The following is a 23476-nucleotide window of genomic DNA, read 5'->3' as shown; positions in this document are numbered from 1 at the left end:
CCTAATGCGATTAGCTCCCCCTCCCCTCCCCTTCTCCCCTGGTTTCCCCATTACTGGTTATTCCGGGTTCAAAATCTAATGCAATTAACTACTTAACTCAGGGTGTGATTAACTAAGGGTAGTCTAGTTATAGGTCTACTGTATCTCCAACTTATTTGCCAAGTTATCTAGCTACATCTTCCCATTTCTCTGTGTTTGGTGATGACAATCTTCCTCCTTTTGATCCCAGAGATATGTGTGAGGAGCCTTGGAATGTCATTTCCTCCCCCCTTTTCCATGATTCATCTGTTAATTATCTCCTACTGGTTTGAGTCACTGGCTTCTCTATCCCTAAAAAAGAGGACTAGAGATGCTTAGGGAGAATTCGGGGTGGTGGCTTTGAGGAGAAAACTGAGGGAGCAGTTGACCGGGTCACAGTGCTGACTCATTCCCCATACTGAGGGCAGACCATTCCCCTCCAAGTGGCATCAGCCAGAGGGGAAGCAAAAGCCCCGACTGCAAGAATTAATCTGCCCCACCCTAGGGGGACGGCTTATCACAGATTGAATAAATTAACAACTAAAGGAGACAGACAAAGGCAGTAGATCTCTGGTAGTTTCCAACAGGCTGCCTAGGCCCAGACTGGTACATGATCTGACACCACCAGGGGCCGATCCAGGAAGTTCAGATCAATCTGAGAAACAGCAACAAATAAGAAGGATCACAAAAATGTGGAGACAGAGAAACAACCCCCCATCGAAAGGAAAGGAGGAATCCCCAGAAAGAGTGCTAAATGAAATAGAGGACAACAAACTATCAGATATAGAATTCAAAACATGGATTATAGAGAAGCTTAATGAGCTCAGCGAGCTCAAAGAAAACTACAAAGAACTCCAGGGAAACTACAAGGACCTTACTGAAAATTACACCAGCATAAAAAAGGACATAGAAGCTATCAATAAGAGCCAGGAGAAAATGAAGAATACAATTTCTGAATTGAAGAACACAGTAGAAGGAATTAAAATCAGGCTAGAGGAAGCAGAAAATTGGATCAGCAAGCTGGAGGACAACATAGAAAATAAATCCCAGACAGTGCAACAAAATGGAAAAAGTAGGAGGAATCACAATACCTGATCCCAAACTATACTACAAGGCCACAGTAATCAAAACAGTCTGATACTGGCATAAGAACAGACATATAGATCAATGGAACAGAACAGAGAACCCAGAAATAAACCCAGGCCTATATGGTCAACTAATATTTGACAAAGGGGGAAAGAACATAAAACAGAGTGAAAAGAGCCTCTTCAACAAATGGTGCTGGGAGAACTGGACTGGGACGTGCAAAAAAAAATGAAACTAGATCACCAACTTACACCATACATTAGAATAAACTCAAGATGGATCAAAGACTTAAATGTAAGCTCTGATGCCATAAGTCCTAGAGGGAAACAGGCAGGAAAACTTCAAATATGCCACATAGCAATATTTTCACCAATATGTCTCCAAAGGCAAGGGAAATAAAGGAAACAATAAACAAATGAGACTGCATCAAACTAAAGAGGTTCTGCTCAGCTAAAGAAAACATCAGCAAGGTGAAAAGGTAACCAACCATATGGAAAAATATATTTGCCAATGATACCTCAGACAAGGGATTGATCTCCAAAATATATAAAGAACTTATACGACTCAACACCAAGAAGGCAGACAACCCAATTAAAAAATGGGCAAAGGACCTGAACAAACACTTCTCCAAAGAGGACATACAGAGGGTCCATAGGCGTATGAAAGAATGCTCAACATCTCTAGCCATCAGAGAGATGCAAATAAAAACCACAATGAGATACCACCTCACACCAGTCAGAATGGCCATTATCAACAAATCAACAAGCAACATATGCTGGTGAGGATGTGGAGAAATGGGAACCCTACTGCACTGTTGATGGGAATGCAGACTGGTGCAGCCACTATGGAAAACAGTATGGAATTTCCTCAAAAAACTAAAAATGAAACTGCCTTTTGATCCAGTGATTCCATTGCTAAGATTATACCTGAAGAATCCTGAAACCCCAATTCAAAAGAACTTATGCACCCCTATAGTACTGTTCATAGCAGTACTATTTACAATAGCCAAGTGCTGGAAACAGCCTAAGTGCCCATCTGTAGATGAGTGAATCAAAAAACTGTGGTACATTTACACAATGGAATACTATGCAGCAGAAAGAAAGAAGGAACTTCTACCATTTGCGACAACATGGATGGAACTAGAGAGAATTATGCTTAGCGAAATAAGCCAGGCAATGAAAGAAAAATACCATATGATATCACCTAATACAGGCTAATGAACAACACAAATGAGCAAAATTGAGCCAGAGGCAAGTAAACAAGGAATAGATTAACAGTGACAAGGGGGGACGGTTGGGGAAAGAAGGGGGGTAAGAAGGGGAAGGATCTAGTCAAAGAACATGTATAAATGATCCATGGACATGGACAATGGGGTGGGGATTGACTGTGGGAGAAGGGGTGGGCAGGGTGCAGGGAAACAATGGGGAAAAAAGTGGGACAACTGTAATAGAAAAACAAACAAACAAAAATTTTTAGCAGGGGGAAAAAGAATGAAAGCAAAATAAATTAATAAAAGAGCCAGCAAATCCCCCTTCCCCCCCCTAAAAAAGAAACCTCACATGTAGGAAAGTGAATGAAAGAAAGTGTAAAGTATGGGAATGCAATTCTAGTGAATACTAGAAGGACAAGGATTTTCCTTCACACTGTATATTTTTCTCCCTACCTGATCCCTCCAGAATTTGGCATTCTGAAGAAGTAAGTAATGACATAAGGTTCTTTGCATAAAACTAATAAGACCAGTTGTTAATAGAGGTTTTGTTAACCAAGACTTTGACTGGAATGTCATGCCTAAAGGAGGCATGCTTGGGCTGTGGTTGTTACCAAAAAGCCCTGAGGAACTGGGATTGACTTTCGAAGATAATAAAAGCCCACAAGAAAAAAGACCTGGTACCTTGGTTGTTTTTACAGTTCATGGCAATCTCTCCAGGGAAGGAACAAAGGTTGCTTTTCTGAAAGATGGCTAGAAGGAACCTTAAGGCACAATGGAAAACCTGAAGGACTTGGAAAAGACAGGTGTTTACAGGCAAGGCTGAATGACAGGTATGTGGCTCAGCTTCTGTGCCCCGAAGGACAGACTGAAGGTCACCCTAAATATTCCTTGTGTAAGTTCCAGCAAAGCAGACTTAAAGGTCATATGTTATCATTTGCTGCTCTTGTTGTGTTTATGCAAACAAACAGGATAAATTAAAAATGGACTTAATGCAGTCCCTTTAATGACAAGGAGGGTAAACTTAAGGAGAAAAATCAAGGAAAATCACAATGCTCAGTGGTAGACTATAAACTAGTGCAGCTATCTTTAAAGTTTATTTTCATTTAAAGTTTGTTTTCATTTGAAAGTTAATCTAGGTCTCTGACATTGTCAAAGATGCTTAATTTATAAGCAGGAAGAATGTCAAATACCTTGCAAATGAATGTCTTCCCAATAAGACAGTCTCGCAGATTTAGAGACTGGTTTGTGGGTTATGTTGCATAAATTAACATGTGTGTTCTATTTTCAAAGGGCATAAGCCTGTGATCTCATTACCTGAGTGATTGTCTGTACGTATAGGCCTCACTTAATCCTGTCTGCATTGCTGCCTCCTGAGACTCAATGGTTTGGCTGAACTAAGTGGTTGGGTTGGTGAAGTATGGGGTGGCCTGTGGTCTTCACTTTAAAATTGGTTTCTCTTTTCTATTCTAATGGCTTGGACAGAAAGGGCCCAGAGGTCTGAGAGGGGGGAAACCTAAAATATTTCCCTCAGCCCAAACTAAGTATAATGGGCAAAAGGGCTTTGGACAGGTGTGACATGCCTTGCACACTTTCCTCCAAAGAAGCCTTTTTTTTTCCTTATGTGGGACATTGAAAAATTAATCCCTGCCTTTTCTCATCTAGTGGTTATGTATTGAATGATGCCTTTTAACCCTGTTGCCAAATCTGTTGCCCCCAGAATACAACAAGGATGCCAGCCCGTTAAACCAAGCACGCCATTGTCCGAGGACAGCCAACTGACCTGGAGTCTGCACGATCCTTCCCCATGTGGGAAGGCCACCCTCCCCTCCACATCCCCACTCTTATTAGGGATTTCTAGATCCAAATATAGGTAGGACGATGACCATGTCCAGCTTGAAGCAGCTAGAGGAGCACAAGACCTTTGCCCATTGTCCTTTATAAGATTATAAAGCATCTTAAGTCTGAAAGGGTGGAATTGTTACAGAGTGGGGGGTCCCCCCCAAAAAATAAATAAGTAAATAAATTTTAAAAAAAGAAAGAAATGTATGGTTGACAAGTATTAAAATGGTGCCTGCAGAAGTGCAGGTGGGACTCCTATGGGTCCACAAGGAGGACTGGGAGTCCCCATTCCCCAGTCCCTGTTCCCCATTCCCTTGCTCTCCATTCCCCTTGCTCCTATGGGCCCTTGGGTTGGTCCAGGAGCTGCCTCCCCTCCACCCTGCCTCCCCCTTTTTCCTTCAATAAATCCATTGCCTGATCCCACAGTGGTCTCCAGGTGATTCCTCAGAGCAAGGCTGCCCTGACAATAACTACCTCACATCTCTCACGGTATGAAAGTAGAGTGGTGTAGATCTATTTTAAATGCTTAGCACACATGAATGTTTGCACAAAGATGGTTAGCATTTGTCAGCAATGGAAGGCCTACTCTGCCTTTGTTAACAAGAGAAATAGCTCTGATTATCAGTCCACAAAGACACTGGGGAGATGTCTTAGCAAAAAATAGAGATGTATATATATTATTTTCCTAAATTCTCAGTTTTCTCCTTTGTCTCTTTATAAACTATGGTAAGCAATTAACGGCCTCAAAGATGTCATCATCCATGAAAACTGTGAGTGTGTTATGCTAAGGCAAAGGGGCTTTAAAGTTATAGAATGGAATTAAGGTTTCAAATAGCTGATCTGTAAATAGGGAGATTATCCTAGATCATCTGGCTGAGCCCAGTGTAATCACAAGAGTCCTTAAAAGTGTGAGAGAAAAGACACAGGTTGAGTAGCGTGATGTGAGAAGGATTCATACTTCAATGGCTGGCTTGAAGAGGGAAGGGGCCAGGCCCATGAGCTGAGCAATGTAGGAAGCAGGTAGAAGCTGAGGTGCATGATTTGCCCTCAATGCCCCCTAGAGCCTCCAAAAAGAGGCCACAGCCCTGATGACACCTTGACTTTCACCCAGTGAGATATGTGTCAGACATTGTTTTTTTTTAAGGTTTTATTTATTTATTTTTAGAGAGGGGGGAAGGGAGGGAGAAAGAGAAGGACAGAAACATCATTGTGTGGTTGCCTTATATGCACCCCCAACTGGGGACCTGGCCTGCAACTCAGGCATGTGCCCTGACTGGCGTGTCACACTCTTGACCTACAGAAATGTAAAGTAATAAAATTGCGTTGTTCTATACCACAAAGTTGTTACAACAGCAATAGAAAACTAACACATATCTAATCGATATGTCAAAAAGCAGCAGCTAATCTTAGACCTTTTTGTGCTGCCTGAAGCCTAGCCAGTTGCCAACTTCTTTACTCCTTTGTTTGTTAACAGCAGGATAATTTATTGTATCACTTGTTTGGACTAATCAATGAGTAGGTGCTCTGGATCATTTTTTGGGGGGGGTGGGGGGATCAGGCAATGGGTTTATTGAGGGAAAAGGGGATAAGGGGAGAAGGGGGGAGAAGGGGAGAGGCAGCTCCCAGGCCAACTCAAGGGCCTGTAGGAGCAAGGGGAATGGGGAGAAAGGGAATGGAGAATGGGGAATGGGGACTTCCGGTCCTCCTCGTGGGCCCTATGGAGTCCCTGCTCTGGATCATTTTGAGTGACAGCTTTTCAGTTCTGAGAAAAACAATATTAAAGCATAATTTTTAAAACAGTAGAATGAGAACCCTCATGCAAATATAAAATGAACATGTATCAAAGATTTTATATAACTCACTAATTCACAAAAGAACCAGCGAGATATTAAAATCAGTTCAAAGTACATTTGAGAAATAAAGGAATGTTAGAGAAGATTGCTGGTTTGGATCCAAAACTGGTTCATGAACCGTACCCTTAAGAATTATCTTTTTCTCCACTGGATAGACACTGTTTGCATTTATGAGTTAATCTCTGCTTCTTCAGAGTTGCAAAGTATCCAGTCAATAGGAAGTCAGTCAAAGCCTCAAGCCCAGTACTGAACTGAAAGAACACTTAGTAACCTGTAGATTCCATTTCTAACATATATATACATATATATATATAATATTTTTTAATTTGACAACTATGAATCTGAGTAAAGAAACTTAGTAGTTGCCAGATGTGGATGGCAGCCTGCTCTCTGGGCAAACACAAAAACAAAACAGAAAAATTCTTGACACTTCTCTTTAGTTCATACCTTATATTTAATTTATCTATTTATTCAGATAGTTTTATTTGTAGTAATAAATTTATGTTGAGCTTTTTGTTTTTCTTGGACCAACATGATATGTTTACAAGATGCTAGTTAGGGTGAGAAGAACAGTATAGTATCTGACCATGAATGAGTTTTCTGCACATAAACCCACACATAAACCAAAATTACTAAATAAAAAAAATAAGTCCAAATGGATTCTGGCATCAAGAATACTAGTGGGAAGTCTGGAAATATTGCCCCAGGATCTACCTAGGTGTGCTCAGCTTAATTCTATTTTATAATTCAACCATTTTTCCAATGCATTCGAATTTGACGTATACATAAAGACGAGTTCAGATTTTTGAAACCACGAATGGTAATATCACGTGAATGCTCAGCGTGTCTCTCATTTTTGTCTTTGGAACAATTTCTAATGATGACTAAAGTGGAGAAAGAAACAACAGGGATGCTAGGCAGGAAGTGGCTTCTGGACCTGATGGCTCAGGGGTCCTGCTAATGGTGATTATTTTACTGTCTCAGTGTCATGAAGGTTGTCTGATTTCTTAACTTCGAATAGGTAGAAAAGGAAAAAATAATCTTTCCTCCATCCTCTCAGCTTCTACAGCCAGGGCCTGCAAATTAGACTGACAAAAAGATTAATAGGAGAAAAGGTTTATTTCTAATGCACATGGGGGAAGGGGGCTCACAGAAAAAAAAAGAGAGAATTGAAAATCCCTAAACGCAGTTAGGCCTGGAAGCTTACACGACCACTTTAACAAGTCCATTAAATTTGTGGAGAAGTGCAAAGACAAAGAAAAAGGAGTTTGGGCTTCTAGGGGCAGTAAATTGTGAGAAGGTAAATATATGGGGGAAACAAATGGAAAATAAGAATTATTGTACCTTTGGAAGGTTTGTTTGTGCAGACCCATTTAAGTGCCATCTTTCCCTGACTGCCTCCAGTAAATCATTGTTCTCTTCTCCCTGATGTGGCAAAGGGAAGGGGGACACCTTTACAAAGGGAAATTTATGCCCTGATTTTAGGCAGACAGGGGGAGGTAGAGAGCTTTTCTTGCATCTGCTGTTTCTCAATTGCCATCAACTCTGTAGGATCTTTATGCCAATGTGGCATGTTAGGGAGTAGCATACTCTGATACCCTGTAAATGCATCACCTGAACCTATAATTCTCCGCACAGACATGACATCATTTAGAGAATTAGTCAATATTTCTCATGATTTAATTATTCACTTTGTTCAAGGTATTGCACTAGGCATTGTGAACACGCTAAGATCAACAAAATATTCATTCAAGCAACTTAATATAATTCAGAAACAAAGTCAAGTACATATATTGTTTAATGTGGCTAAGAGTACAGATTTTGAGATCTGGGTTTGGATCCTGACTCTGCTACTTACTAACTCTGCCACTTACGTGGTCCTGGGCATGTAACATGACCTCTGCAAGTCTCATTGTTTTTATCTGTAAAACGAAGGACTACCTAGCTTTCAGGGTTGTTATGAGAATTAAGTGAATGGTACATAGAATTCACCTGCCCATGGAATTTCCGTGGTAAGCATTTCATAAATATTGACTGTTAATATTAACAATGAGAGTGTAAGGAGATAGTGATAAGAGCTCTATAAAAAGATTATACATACTCAAGGATACCAAGGTCCTTATCTAGTCACCAAAAGAGTTGCTTTTCCTACAAAAAAGAGAAAAATAATATTTGGAGTAGGATTTAGTCAGAATATAAAGGAACCAGAGGAAACATCTTTAAGAATCTTATCCCTTGATCAAACTGGCCAAATGACAACCTCACCAGTCATATATATTAACTAACTAGATGATTTTTACTTGTTATCCATTTAACCTTCACATTGATCCTGAGTGGTCATCATTACAGTGTCTTATCTAGGTTTGGGGGTTATAGGTGAGTCTGTACTCAAACTCTGTCTCTAACTGGCTTCCTGGAAGGCCTAAGGGAGGAGCCAGATTCAGAGAGGAACCAAGGCAAATAAGCAGCACCTTCCCCACTTATCGACCCTCCTTGTCCCTCAGCAACCATGGCATGGTCATGTCCGTGGTATCTTGGGTTGTAAACCTCTGAGGTTGTTTGTTTGTAGGATGAACTCGTGAAAGCTCCCCTAATTTCTATTTCTTAACTGTAAACAAGTGTAATATCATTTTTGTCACTATGATATTATACATGTAAAATAAAATGATCAATTGGAAAATGCTTTAAAACAAAAGTTCTAGGAGAGGAAATTAAAATTAATTGAAACTTCCTATGAAAGTTAACCCACTGAAGTAAGACACTTTTCAAGAGAAAATAATACATATATTTTTAGTAATTGTAGTATGGTAGGGTAGAAGAAAATTACTAATGTAATTGCAGCTGCCAACCAATACATATAAAGTTTTCTTTACAAAAAATATTAAAATCGTATGATACATTATCTCTGGGCAGTGAGTGGAAGAAAAGAAGGAAAATAATATTGGGCTAAGTGATTTCACATGTGATGTCTTATTTAATCCTCTCAATTAGTCATTGAATTATGACTATTTTCCCCATCCTTATAAATGAGGTTACTGAAACTGATAAGCTAGATGGCTTGTCCATGGCAACATAAATGTAAGAAAAGGGGCTAAAACTCTAATATTAAATTCTAAATCTCTTACTGTTTTTACTATATTGAGGAAGCCTGGTTCACAAATGTTCTAGAACTTCCTCCTTCTAGGTAGATGGCAAGACTATACTTCCCCGCCCTCTTAAAGTCAGGAATGGCCCTGTGACTTGCTCCTGCCAGTGAAATGTGGGTGAATGTGATAAGCATCACTTCTGGGCAGAAGCCTCAAGAGCCAGTGCACACAATTAACCTTGTTCTCTCTTGTCTTCTGCCACAACGTAGAGCACTATTAAATATAGCAGCTGTTCAATCACCTCTGTTCCTGAAATGAGGACAATGTGGAGCACAGGCCCTATTCAGCCTTCAATGAACATGCAGAAGGAGGAATGAATATTTATACTTTAAGTGCCAAGTTTTGAGGTTGTTCATTTTGGCACCTTAACCTGACCAATCCTGACTCATTGGTGCTGAACATAAGATGCTGTCCTCATGAAATTCCTGAAGTATGTAACTTTTGCTTTAAGGATCAGTAAGCAAGTGATGAGGAAACTTACTGGAAACCAAAAGTCGGGAACGATATGTTATTTTTTTTCTACAATAACTTGAAAGTCAGATAATGTGTTTGATGACCTTATAGCTCTAGAGGTTGGAAAATAGAGTATTAGCAGCATGGACTAGTTACTGCATGTAAATGAATGTGGCAAGGTACTCTGAGTGATGACCATTGCAAAGAACTAGCCAGTTTTCAATCAGGAATGGAAGGGGAATGCAAGAGTCTAGAAATTTGGAGACTTACGGGCTTGGAAGAGGCAACTGCATGGAAAATCTTTTGAGAAATAAAGACCAATTAGACCTTAGTTTTGTGGCAAAGATCAAATCAAGGTATATCAGTCATATTAGTTGTTAAAACCTCAAATGGATTAATGTATTACCCAGCAAATGCTTCTAGTTAGAAAAAAAAAAAAATGGCTTAGGGTTTAGCTCTTCACCAAAGCTTAATAAACTTAAAGTATTCACAGTTAAGTTGAGGAAAAAGATCAGCCTTGAAAGAATTGTAGATGCATCTACTGACACATGGAGCTGACAAGAATAAAACCGATAAGAAGATAACTAAATTTTGAACTCAAGAACATGGATTAAGAAAACTGTCACTGAAAAAGGACTCCTGGATTCTTAATCTTCTGTGGGAAATGAGCAAGTTGTATATAACCTGCTCAGTAATCCAATGTCCTCTTCAGATGTGGCCAAGGAGGATAATGGCACTCCCAGAGGGAGCCGCCATACCCACCGAGGACATGAACTGGTGAGTCCTTCCCAGGGAACAAAACTGCGGTCTAAGTAAGGAAACGCCGCATCCGTCTGAACATTTGTCAAGAATTTCTCCAGAGTAACAATTTTTCTGGTTAAACAAACAAACAAATCAATAGGCACATGGGATACCTTATCCTTTATTTTAAATCATCGCTGTCTCTGCACACATCACAAAAAGCTAATTGTTGGGAAGACCTGCCAGCTCATCAGATTTTCTGTGAGTTTGTAACCTGTCAGTTTTTGTAGCTCTCAGATCACCCGTGTTGCTTGTCTTGAATATTATAAAGAATTCTGCACTTTGGCTCTCAGTTTCCTCATTTTTAAGTTGAAGAGCTCATTCGAGATGATTTCTAAAGACATTTCTAATTTTTAAAAAAATTGTAATTCTGTTCTCTGCCAATAGTGAGCAGTTGTTAAACGTAATCCAGGACTCAGACAAGGAAAGCCTTGCACTGATGAAAAGTAACCTCAGTTTCCAGAGGATGCATAAGCTATTTGCTCTGTCTGGAACACTCCTCCCATTCCTCACCCTTATACCTGTATCATTCCTGCTTATCCTTCAGCCTGCAGAGCAAGTATCACTTCTAGGAATCCTGACATCAGCCCCAGGATTAGGTTTGGTTCCCATAACTCCTGTCATTTGCTATATTCATTTCACTCATAACTATGCATTCAGTGTGTATCTTCTTCATTAAGTTCTAAGCCCTACAAGGGCAAAGAGTGTAGTTTTCATGTCTTTCCTGTGCCTAGCACAGTAACTGACACTCAGTAGGTACCCAACAAATGTGTTTCATGGAGGCCTCTCCAGTTGCCTTTCTATTTCAGTGCTGTGCAATAATTATTTCTCTTCCCTGCCACACCGCCCTGTACCTGCACTGTGTGATGGGAGAGAAGAAATCAGGAATTAAAGAAATTGTGCCCCACTGGTTTTGCCAAAACCATAATCTGCTAGATAAATTGCTGACGGTGGGAAATGCTAGTAGAATACTTCAAACAGTAATTCTATTTAATGCAAAAGATTAAAATATGCATACTCTGAAAAAAATACAATATATATATATATGTATATATATATCTACAGAGCAAATTCTATTGGATAGCTATTATTTAAGGAATATCTCATACCCAGTTTCTGGATTTCTATAACAACCATTAGAGGGTAAAAGAGTCTTAAGTTTACAGATGTGTAATTAAATATGCACAGAATATATCTGAAAGCATACAAGAAACTGAGAACCATCTATACCCACACAGTTTACATTAACTTGTCATTATTATTCCGCTGTCTTCATCACAGAGATAATAGTCCAGGAAACTCTTCCTCAGGAAATAAAAGTTGCAAATAATTGTATTGTTCATTTTGGAAACATCCAGAAAAACCATTTCCAACTGTTCAGTTTTTCAGTAGACAGTTATTGAATGACTATTTATTCTCTAAGACTCTGAAACCTCACCTTGCTTTGTCCACAATCTGAACCACAATTCTCATCCAATCTTAATCAAACCTCTACACTGAAAGACACCCTTGTCTTAAAACCAGACCCCAGCACTTCATAAATTTTCTGATTTTGCTCTGTCCTCCCAGACATTACTAAGGCTCCTTCAAGGCAATGTCCTCCACCGCTACGGTTTGAATAAACCCAGCTCTATCCCAATGGGTGTTTGGGCAGTATTTTCAGGGTGCTAGCATTCAACAAAACTAATAGTGGTTGCTTTTGAGGAGGGAACTGAAAGACAAGACATGGAAGCCATTCTTCTGTACCACAGATAAGACATCGTATGTCTTATCTATTACAAAATAAATAATAAAACAAAACAAAATTAAATTAAGTCATGTAAAAGAATGCAGAAGACATCATTCTGTACTCTCCTCTCTGACCAGAAGGTGTCATTCCTAGCTCAGGGCTGGGAAGGAAATGATAGGAGAGACCTCAGTTACAAGGCAGAGGACCTAAATGGGACTGAAATGTTAACTCCTCGAATAAATGTCCAGGGTCTCTCCTCACAATAAGAGCTAGTATTTATTTATTGAATACTTTCTAAATGCCAAAATATATTTAACTATGTTTTCCTTGCCTCTCTTTTTCTCTTAAACTCAAAGGGCCTTTCTTTTGCCCCTGTAACTTGTTCCCTGAGCCCATTTCTTCTATGGCTCACTTCTTCTACCTCTGTGACTTTCTAAACAAACTTTCTCTTATAGTTTGAGTCTTGGCTCTGAATTCCTTCTTAGTCAGAACCCAAGTACTAAGGTTCCTGAACCAAGGTCCAGTCGGACCCCACCGGTCTAACACCCAGTGCTCTTCACCCCTGCCAACACAACTGCAATGAGATACCATTTTATGCCCACGAGGAAAGCTAGAGTCAAAAAGTCAGATAACAAACAAGTAGTGATGAAGACATGGAGTAGTCAGACCCTCATACACTACTAGTGGGAATGTAAAATGGTGTGGCTACTTGGGAAAAGTGTAGCAATTCCTCAAATGATTGAACTTTTCTCATTGCCTATCCAAGACGTCCAAGGTCACGCAGTCCGGGCTGAGTCGGTGATGTCATCAAGCACCCAGGCTCCTTCTCTCTCTCTGCTCTCTCATTTTCAGCACGTGGTTTCTATCTACATGGTTGCAAAATGGCTCCTCTTCCTCCAGGAATCTAGTCCTTGTTCCAGATAAGAAGATAGAAGGGTCAGAAGCTTTCCCTGTGTGAGGATTTGTCATTTTATTCAGAAGGGGTTTAGTTCTAGAGACATCCGATTTCTTATGTTGGCTAGAATTCTGCCACACGGTCATGCCTAGTGGCAAGTGATTCTGAAAAGGTGATTATTTTAATTGGGCACATTGCTGCTCCAAATAAAATTGTGTTTTTTGTTAGTGAGGAAGAAGGGGATGGGTAATGGGGAGGCATTAGATGTACATATCATAGCATATAAATACTCAAGGATCTGATATTCTGGTGGGGGAGGTGGAGGGGCTAAGAGAAAATGTAACCCCAGTTTGGTGAGCCTTCTCAGCGTGAAATACAAAGTGGTATATGAGCAGAGAGGAGTTCTTGAGGAAGACGCACTTACTACAGCAGAAGACATACCTTGAAGTCAGTACCTTATAGGACTAGTGGAAGTCCTCCTGGCAGAAAAGATGGAAAGGCTTTCCAAGCAGTGTGATAAAAAGCATTAATCAAAATTATCAGAGAGCATAGTAGAGACAGGGAACTCAGTGTAGTTTGGTATGGCCAAAGTAGAAAGTGTGAGGCTAGAGAAAGACGCATCCCCGCTTTCTGCCTGAAAGCAGGGCATAAATTTCCCTTTGGGAAGGTGCCTTCCCTCTCCCCTCCCCTCCCAGGCGAACAGCACTCATCACAGGAGACAGAAAGCCAGCATTGACTTGTACCTGCATACACAAACCTTCCTAAAATAACTTCTACTTTCCATTCCTGTATCCCATATATGTGCCATGTTACAATTCATTGCTCCTGGAAGACAACTCCCCTTTGCTTTGTTTTCGCCTTTCTCTGCAATCGATTGCCCTTCGTCAAAATGGTGATATAAGCCCCCAGGTCCTATATTTTCACCTTTTTCATGTTAAGCCATCATATTCATGTAAAATAAACATTTTTTCCTGTTAATCTCTTTGTTTTTTTTCTTGTTTGTTTTTTGCCAGTTTAATTCATAGGCCTCAGCCACTGAATCTAAGGGGGTAGAAGAGAAAACACTTTTTCTCTCCCACAGAATCCACAGTCTAGAATCCCGGCAGTTTCCCAGACTCTTCGCTGACTCTCCTGTCTTACGATCAGCCCGTCACTGTCAGTGGTGAGCTTTACCTGAGCCCTGGGTTCAGCCTGGAGCAGCTTTTCCTGTTCTCCTGTTCACCTCAGTCTGGGGAGGTGCCTTGCCTATATACTCCCACAGCTTTCTGTGCTTTTTTCTATTATTATATTTTGGCACACTACATTTTAACAGTCAAATTGTTTATTTTCTTCCTCCAGTAGTCTGTGAGCTCCTGGAGAGTAAAACATCATTTAATTTACCTTTGCATTCTCAGGCCTGGTGGAGTACCTGGCATATAAGGAAAGTGTGTGTGGAGAATTTAGTGTATGTACGATGACACCATGTCCCTTAATCCTTACCATCACCTCACTTTGGAAGTATGCACAAATGTTTACATTTTAGTAAGCTGGACAATGTAAATTTTCTCATTAACATCCTTCTGTTCAGTGTAGTTGATAATTTAAGTCATAAAAATGTTCTTTTTCTCCTATCTCAAGCCCCAAAGATACAAGAATAGTTTCTGAAACCATATAAAATGAGGATCACCATTCTACCTGCACTGCAAGAGGGGAGTGGCCAATGCTCTGGCGGAAGCTACAAAGCCAGATGTAATAGAGGGTGGGCCCATCTGTGAGTGGGAGTAGTGTTCATGACTGCTGAGGGGTAAAGCAGGCTTCGGGATGGCCTCTTTTGGGTGTGTTCCCCATCTTGTCTCACTTTGGGAATTCCTAAAAGGACCAGGGCAGAGTCTTGGGTGGAGGAGACAGGGAATGAATAGTTTATGTGGCTCTGAGCTCAGAGAAATATATCTACATCGTGGACTTACTTTTCCCTAACTCTGTCGTTCAGAGTTTACCATGTTGAGGAGCAACAGAAGAGTGTGGACATCGAGGGTAAAGCATGTGATTATTTAGAGATCTTTTCTGTTTAAATATCACTCATCTTCCCCCACTCTCATCCCTTTGCCTCCAAACCTGTTTCCAAAACAAAAACATTGACCCAAGGAAGAACTTACATGAAGGGAGGTTTCCCAGGCACATGAGCACTGGGGGAATCACGCAGGAGAAAAGCAGAGATAGAGAAACACCAGACACCATCTTTTCTTGTTATCAATGGCTGTTTGCTCTATAGTCCCTTAATTAGGGCTCTCTACTCTAATCCCTCTCTGAATCCTTAACATGATTCTTTGAGAAGTCTGGATCAAAAGGTTTAAGGAAGAAGCCAAAATAAGAGTTTTTGTTTAACGGTGATCATCTTCAAACAGAAACTCTTGTTATCTACAGAAATATTCACAGAAGCAAGTGCACAGATTTTCTTTTCAAGAAAATATATTTATTTATTTTTTGGTCTATTCCCAAAGCCCTAACTAATTTACACCTTCCCCTAGATTTAACCTCCAGGAAGACATCCCTATCTTTCCTGCATCATCCTCTACTACCCTCCCTTCTCTGGAGTCTCCTAAATGGCTAAACCACAGCTGCTCCCCCAGTGATCTTTCCCATGCGATTCCTCCTTTGTGTGATGATCCTTAGCCCGTCTCCTCGACCTTTTATTTTGGCATCTAAGTATCTGTGACATAGTCAAAAGTAGCTGAGCTTCAGGCCTGCTCATGTGTTATCCACTCACTAGATAATCAGAGAAATCAAATTATTTGATTGAATCACTTCTGCTTTAAGACACAGAAGAATGCTGTCCAGTAATGTCATAGAGGATTAATGTAGTCTCTTTCCAACTTCTATCCTGGGGAAAGGAAAAAATAAAAACAGAAACAGAAGAGCACATCATGATACTCAGAAAGTCTTCATAAATGCATAATGAGATTATTAATAGTGTTAGAGGAGTAGAATCAGGTAATCTTTACTTTTGTCACTTTATTAATGAATTAGGAAAATTTATTAATTTTTAATCAGAAAAAAACATGTTGTTTTTAAAAATCACATAGAACACCTCATATAAATGGCACTAACATTTTTCTGATGTGAACTATGGAGATTATTACTCTCTCTCTCCAAGAGTTTAGGGAAAAAAAGAAAAACTCACTTTCTGTCAAAAATAAGCTTCCAAAAAACAATAATAAAATAGTAACTTAGAAGAAGGTCCCCTTAACTTTTGAATGCTACCACCTTACCCCAAAAGCCCACCCTTCTCTTCTGGCCTTACCTCATTCACAGGGATCAGAATACTGAATTGTTGCCTGTTCATCTGTGAAATGAAATGACATATTTTATTACATTTCAGGTTTCGAACATCAGAGAGAAAATACTTCATAAAAGCTACTGCTTCAACACTTTTCAAAGGATCCCTACAGGTTACATTCAGAATTACAGGAAGGTTCCAATCACTGCTATTTGCACTCTTATGGTAAACTATGAATTGCAGCAAAAATTTTAGTAGCCCTCAGAGAACAATGAATGACCCACATTCTTCTTTTGGTCTATTGGTCACATTCTATAAAATATCTCTAATGCAGAAAACTTTTTAAAATGGCATGTAATTGAATTTAAGTATTTTAAGAGATTGGATAACATAATTACACGTTACTTGCCTGGGGAAATAATACTGTAAAATTAGGAGAGATATCTTAAAGAAAGAGGCAGAACTATGTTGGGAGATGCAGGTACCGCTCAGCCCTTACCTGGTAAGTAGTAATCATAGACTTTGATTGTTGCTGGTTTCAGGTTTGTGACTAACACACTTTGGCTGATGGTGAAGGTATAGGTCTGAGTCTTCTTACTGAGCTATGGGGAAGATACACACAACATCACATTAAAAATAAAGTGAAAATAACTCTCTACATAATGTGGAGGTTTAAAGCCTCTTGTCTTCACACAGATTTTCTGAAACCCTTCTATCTGTCCCTTCTGCCCTACGCCAGGCTTAAAGGTATTGACTCCTAATGACTTTCTTGTTCTTTCTTCTCAGCATCTTACGGCTTTCTGGCCCCTCTGTAAAACGATCCCCTCCATCCTTGCTCTATTTTAACCCATGGCTCCTCCACTAAATTAAATGATGTGGCCAAAGAAACAGAGACATTATTCCTTCAGCTCTATGCTCCCTACTGGACTTGGAGAGGCCACTCTATCACTCCATACTCAAAAAAGGTGCATATGAAAGCATCATAAACTTACAAAAATGTTTACTATCATGATTTCAGGGTTGTCTTAAAAGTAACTATACCAGACTCACTCAAAATGCAAAGCCCTGGCTCTCTGGGAGATAGGAAAACTACAGTTTGATAAATGAATTGGTGTGAGGGACCACACCAATTGGAGACATTCTTTACTGTCAGTTATATAATAAGATTACTTTTGTTCCTTGTGTTGAATAAAATATGTTAAAATAGATAAAACAGGCATTTGTAACAATTTTTAGAACATTGCTAGTCCTTGAGAACTTGTTTTGTTGACATGAAAGTTTATAAGCAATGTCTAATATTAACATTATATATATTTTTAAAGATTTCATGTATTGATTTTTAGAAAGAAGGGAAGGGACGGAAGAAAGAGGGAGTGAAACATTGATGTGTCAGAGAAACATTGATTGGTTGCACACATCCCCAACTGGAGGTCTGGTACACACCCAGGCATGTACCCTGAGTGGGAATCAAACTGGTGACCTTTCGGTTTGCGGGATGATGTCCAACTCACTGAGACAAACCAGTCAGAGCCTATATTAACATTATATTAACTGAATATTAATAGTAATGTTTATTGAGGGCTTACTCTATATCAGGCATAGCTCTGAATATTTTTACATGTCTTAGATCATTTAATTCTTTCAACAGTTGAACGAGATAATTATTTTTTTACCACTACACACCCTCATTTTACAATGGAGTAAACAGACATTCAGCAACTTCAGTCAATGCTAGAACCAGGATTTCAACCCAGGCAGTTTGGCATCAAAGTCTCTGCTATTAACCACTACCTTATACTCTAGAATTATAATGTTGTATGTGGTTACCGAGGATTTGAAATGTGGCCAGCCAGAACTGAGATGTGCTGTAAGAGTAAAATACAGACTGGATTTCCAAGATGTAGTAAGAAAAAATAAAGAATGAAGATACTTCATTAACACTTGCTATATTAATTATATGGTGAAATGAAGACATCTGGGGTCTATAAGGTTAAATAAAATACATTTACATTAAAATTTATGTTTCTCTTTACTTTTTAAAATGTGTCATTAGAACATTTTAAATGACACAGATGGCTCACATTTTGTATCTGGGGCTATTTTATGGTATACCACCATGGAGGCAGAATACATTTTGTGGCTGTGGAATCATTCTCTCGGGTCCCTCATCCCTGTGTATGGGACACTGGTATATACAGATTAGAAAGGAAGTTACAAAACACAAACAACCAAGCTCTTTGGTCCAGTTCTTGAATACCTACCTCTTCCAAGTAAATGTTAAGTGTGTCAGCTCCAGATTCAACCTTCTTCACCAGTGGTTGCTGGAGAAGCTGAATAGGAAAGGAGAAAAAAAGGAGACTGAGATCCCGAGCCTTCCCTATACCCTAGGGGAATCTTCCAAAGCTCCATCATGATCAAGGAAATAGTATATACTGTGGAAAGGTAAGAAAAGGAACAAAGACTATTTCAGGTTCCATTTCCATATCTGATGCACCTTTGTAGCTCATTTAGATAGTACAATCATGAGTTATATATATATACTATTATATCCATCTCACCAGCTTTTTTTTTTTTAAAGATTTTATTTATTTACTTAGAGAGAGAGATAGGAACCTGGCCCACAACCCAGACATGTGCCCTGACTGGGAATCGAACCAGTGACCTTTCAGTTCGCAGGTCGGCACTCAATTCATTGAGCCACACCAGCCAGCTCACCAGCTTTTCAATAATAACATTATGTCCACTGGGAGCTAGTTAAATGAAGAAAAGAGAAGTGACTTACTAACTGATTGGTGCCCTCCATGGGACTGAACCCAGAAAGCATCCTCACTTCCACAATGGCCATATTGGAAGAGCTGCGATTCCCCACATAACTGAGGGCAAAAAGAAGCAAAGCTGTGTGAGCCCATGATTTTCCCTCTCAGCATACTCTATCCCCAATGCACACACAAACACATATAACACACACACAAATCCCAACTCAGCTTCTATGATACAGGTGCCCTCACCACAACCTCAGTTTTCCTCACCTGGTGCGGATCATGAGAGTCAAGGATCGAGGTGAAGGTTGTTGGTCACATCTAGCTTTTCTCATTTCCACACTAAGACTAAAAGTCTCCACATTTTTAGGAGGGAGAATATTGTATCTCAGCACCGTCTAGTGGGAAGAAAGAGATAATCAAATTTGAGTTGAGAAGAACTTTAGGAATTTTAGAGTTCAAACTACTTTCGTTATAAATAAGGTACATGAAAAGAGGTTCTCCTTGAGGGGAAGATGTCCTCAGACTCTCCTTCCCAGCACACACTCGTTCTCAGGGATCTCTGCTTACCTGCACATAGACACAGCCCTGGCCTGTGGCCTCCAAGGTGTACACTCCGGGGACATTGGGCAGAGTCTCTTGCTGGAATACCAACCGGTTGGCAGCCTGGACATTGAAAGAGTGCTGGAGATTCTCAGCAGATTTCACAGCCAGGCTGACTTCCTCAGATGGCACATAGGCAGTGGTGGCATATTTGGCAAGAGCTTGGAGAGCAACTACAGTATCCTGAGGAAAACAATCAAGCATCTGTTTATCATTTTGTGAGCCATTGGAATTAACCTCAAACAACCCTACAATCTACACATCTGGTGATGGTTTGCTAGCTTAGAAGATATATCTTTTAAGTATCTAGGAACCACATTCACCAGCACTGGAGGAGCTGACATAGAAATTATAATATTGCACCTGTATAGAAAATCTCCATCAAGTTATTATTGAACATCCATAGGTCAGTAGGCTAATCTCATATATTTATATTGAGCAACCAAACCTAGCTTCAGAACAGGCAATTGTTAGAAGCAAGTGGATAACTGTTCGGTACGTATACGTTTTACAGTTTCCTTATTTGAGGAGGAAACAGCAGCAACTTTATAGCCCCAGAAACTGCAGTTTTCAAATTATTTAACTATGTAATAATCTTCTATGGCACAGTTGGAAAGGGTATTAGAAAATCTTTAGGAAATCCTTCTTTGCCAGCAAAGGCTTCTTAGCCGTTATGCCATGTGACAATCTTTTCTTCATTTGGGAATAAGACAGATACGTATTCACGTACTTTGAACTTTTTCCCTCTGAAAATATTTGATCTTTATTTACATAAATTACAACTAGTGGAAAAAAAGAATGAGGTGTTCAGCAAAACTGTCATATCTCACTTTGTGTTATAAGAATTTCTACATGCCTGACACTTAGTAAAATATCTAATTACTGAATAAAGTAACCCACTTCCTCCTATCCCAAATGAAAAAGAACAGTCATATTTGGACATTACATTGTCATATAATAGTAAGACATGTCACCACCCTGCGGAACCTGTGAACAAGTTATACCTGTGCAGCTTGACAATCTACAAACAACTTTTTTCTACCCTCTTTGAACTAGCACCATGGAAGTATTCACTGCTTAGACATGTGAAATAATTGAAGGAATGGGACCATAACACCAGCTCAAAAAACTGATATATATGGGTGATATGTAACTTCTTAGAATAGCCAAGAATTTTATTGAGAAATGAATCTAAGATATATCTGTCACTGAGAGTTCTAAACATTTGATTCACTGCTTTTCAAAATTATATATTATAATTATTTAGGGCTAAACGAGAAGAAAAAAGTCTTTCCTGATTTTTGGCCAAGAACTTCCCTGAAATAAGAAAGGAGAGTCCCATATAATATTTTAAAATTCCAATTATTACCATACTCAAACTCAGTGCACTTAACAGCTTTACCAGACACTCTACCTATTAAAATTTGTTCATTCTTCCAGGCCTAATTTACATGTTATACCCTCAATAAAGTTGGCTCTAACTTCAACGAGAATATAATCTCTGTGTGGACAAAAAAATGTCTTTTTTTGTTTGTTTCTGTATCCTTGGCAACTTGGACATGGCATGTTTTGACAACATTTGCAGAACAAATGAATTAATGATGACTCTCTTTGTGATCATCTGGTCATTTTTATGACACTATTTAAATCTATCATATCCTTTACCCCCTACTGCCACCTGAGTAGTTCAATTTCTCCTTACTCCTAACCTAAATAAATAAAATAATCTCCTGATCTCTTCAAATCCAGTGTTTCCAGCCTCTAAATCATCTTATACATCAAATGACACATTGATCTTTTTGAAATAAAGTTTAAAAATTAATAGTTCCTCAGAATTAGGCACAGACTTGAGTCTGATAGGCAAGCCCTTCATAATATAAACCTACACTACCTTTCCAACTTAAGTCCCGCTATGCTTCAGGTAAATCAGTTTCCCCAATAGCTACTCTATACTTTTGCAAATGGGTGTCTCTACTCACACCATTTCCACTTCCTTTCAACAGCTGGCCCCCAAATTTGATACAGCCTTTTAGATGTACCTCAAACACTATTCCCCTGTGAAGACTTTTCTTAACCTTCAAGCTGACATGTGCTGTCTCTTCTTTTCATTTCTATTTTTATTTTCCTCTCTCCTTTTTGGAATTCAATATTTTGTGCCTTTTGTATCTTTGTTATGTTATATAATCAGACCATGCTTTGCAATATATAGAAGTTTTTCTGGTTTTCCTTCTAGACTGTAAGCTTTTTAGACTATATCTTACTAGCTTCTTAATACCTGGAATAGTAGAAAAAGGTATGCCCATAAAATCTTGTTTTTATGCTCACAGACACCATAGTTAGCTTTCTAATTTTTAACATATAAATTTAGCTATAATTATATGTTCTCTTTACATATAAAATGTGAATCTCATGATGTTTCATACTCTGCAAAGAAACAGCATCAAATGCAAATAGTACTATTTATGTGCTCATATGACCCAGTTTATGATTCCTTCTATATATGTTTTACATGCCTTTTCTCCCTCTTTATAGAATTATAAGTGCCCAGACCTAGAGGGCAAGAGCAATAGTTTTCCCTCCATCTCTGCATGGGGTCTAATCTTACCTGATAAGTGGCAATAGAAAAGCAGGCTACTTACCTGTGTGGAAGAGAAGCCCCCATATGCATTGTGTTGCTTGGCCAACCAAGCCACTATACCGGTGGCCTTGGCTAACTCCTTCTGAGTCAGACTGGCTTTGCTAAGCCAGGCCAACAATGCATATGCGGTAAGTTCCACATCTACAGCCTCAAGCTTAGACCAAGGACTGTCATCCAATGACCGAGTAGGTTTCTGGCTCCAGTGAATGGACTCTCCTATGGAGAAAGAAGCATAAATAGGAAGGTCTTGGAAGGAAATGCAGAGTTCAAAACACCAGTGATCAGGATGCTCAGAGAACTCATTGTGTACTGCAACAGCATAAAAAAGACCCAGGCAGAAATGAAGTTTATATTAAGTGAAATAAAGAAAAATCCACAGGAAACCAAGAGTAGAGAGGATGAAGCCAAGAATCAAAGCAAAGTTTTAGAACATAAGGAAGAAAAAAGCATTCAAGCAGAACAGCAAGAAGAAAAAAGAATTCAAAAAAAAAATGAGGATAGTCTAAGGAGCCATCTCCAAATGTATCAACATTCAAATCATAGGGATGCCATGAGGAGAAGTGGAAGAGCAAGAAATTGAAAAATTATTTGAAAAAATAATGAAAGAAAACTTCCTTAATTTGGTGAAAGAAATAGACATACAAGTCCAGGAAGCACAGAGTCCCAAACAAGTTGGACCCAAAGAGGGCCACACCAAGACACATCATAATTAAAATGCCAAAGGCTAAAAAGATAAAGAGAGAATCTTAAAAGCAGCAAGAGAAAGGCAGAAAGTTACCTACAAAATGGTGCCTTTAAGACTATCAGCTGATTTCTCAAAGAAACTTTGCAGGCAAGAAGGGACTGATAAGAAGTATTCAATGTGATGAAAAGCAAGGACCTACAATCAAGACTATTCTATCCAGCAAAGCTATCATTTAGCTTTGATAGCTTACCAGACAAGGTAAATCTAAAGGAGCTCATCATCACCAAGCCATTATTACATGGAATGTTAAAGGGAGTTATTTAAGAAAAAGAAGATCAAAATTATGAACATTAAAATGGCAACAAATTCACAATGATCAACAAGAATCTAAAAAAATAAAAACTAAACAAACAACAAGAACAGGAACAGAATTATAGATATGGAGATCATTTGGAGGGTTATCAGCTGGGAGGGGGAAGATGGAGAATAGGGCAAAAGGTGCAGG

At 39.2% G+C, this 23476-nt stretch overlaps 1 protein-coding gene across 1 annotated transcript in view; it reads right to left on the bottom strand.

The window, feature by feature from the left end:
- Nucleotides 1-15500: 15500 nt before the first annotated feature.
- Nucleotides 15501-23476, bottom strand: part of A2ML1 (alpha-2-macroglobulin like 1) — a 32866-nt gene continuing 24890 nt past the window's right edge. The window contains exons 29-36 of the mRNA XM_090272829.1: nucleotides 22288-22502; nucleotides 19616-19831; nucleotides 19316-19443; nucleotides 19069-19159; nucleotides 18548-18616; nucleotides 16786-16888; nucleotides 16311-16352; nucleotides 15501-15890 (exon numbers count right to left, since the gene is read on the bottom strand). Of these exons, the coding sequence (XP_090128955.1) occupies nucleotides 16312-16352; nucleotides 16786-16888; nucleotides 18548-18616; nucleotides 19069-19159; nucleotides 19316-19443; nucleotides 19616-19831; nucleotides 22288-22502 (863 nt within the window). The 3' untranslated portion in view covers nucleotides 15501-15890; nucleotide 16311. The remainder of the gene's footprint in view (nucleotides 15891-16310; nucleotides 16353-16785; nucleotides 16889-18547; nucleotides 18617-19068; nucleotides 19160-19315; nucleotides 19444-19615; nucleotides 19832-22287; nucleotides 22503-23476) is intronic.

This window comes from Furipterus horrens, unplaced genomic scaffold, assembly GCF_987537825.1.
Source record: "Furipterus horrens unplaced genomic scaffold, mFurHor1.1.pri manual_scaffold_4, whole genome shotgun sequence".
Taxonomy (NCBI): Eukaryota; Metazoa; Chordata; class Mammalia; order Chiroptera; family Furipteridae; genus Furipterus; species Furipterus horrens.
Note: the sequence above shows the minus strand (reverse complement) of the source record. Positions and strands in the feature narration are given on the sequence as shown.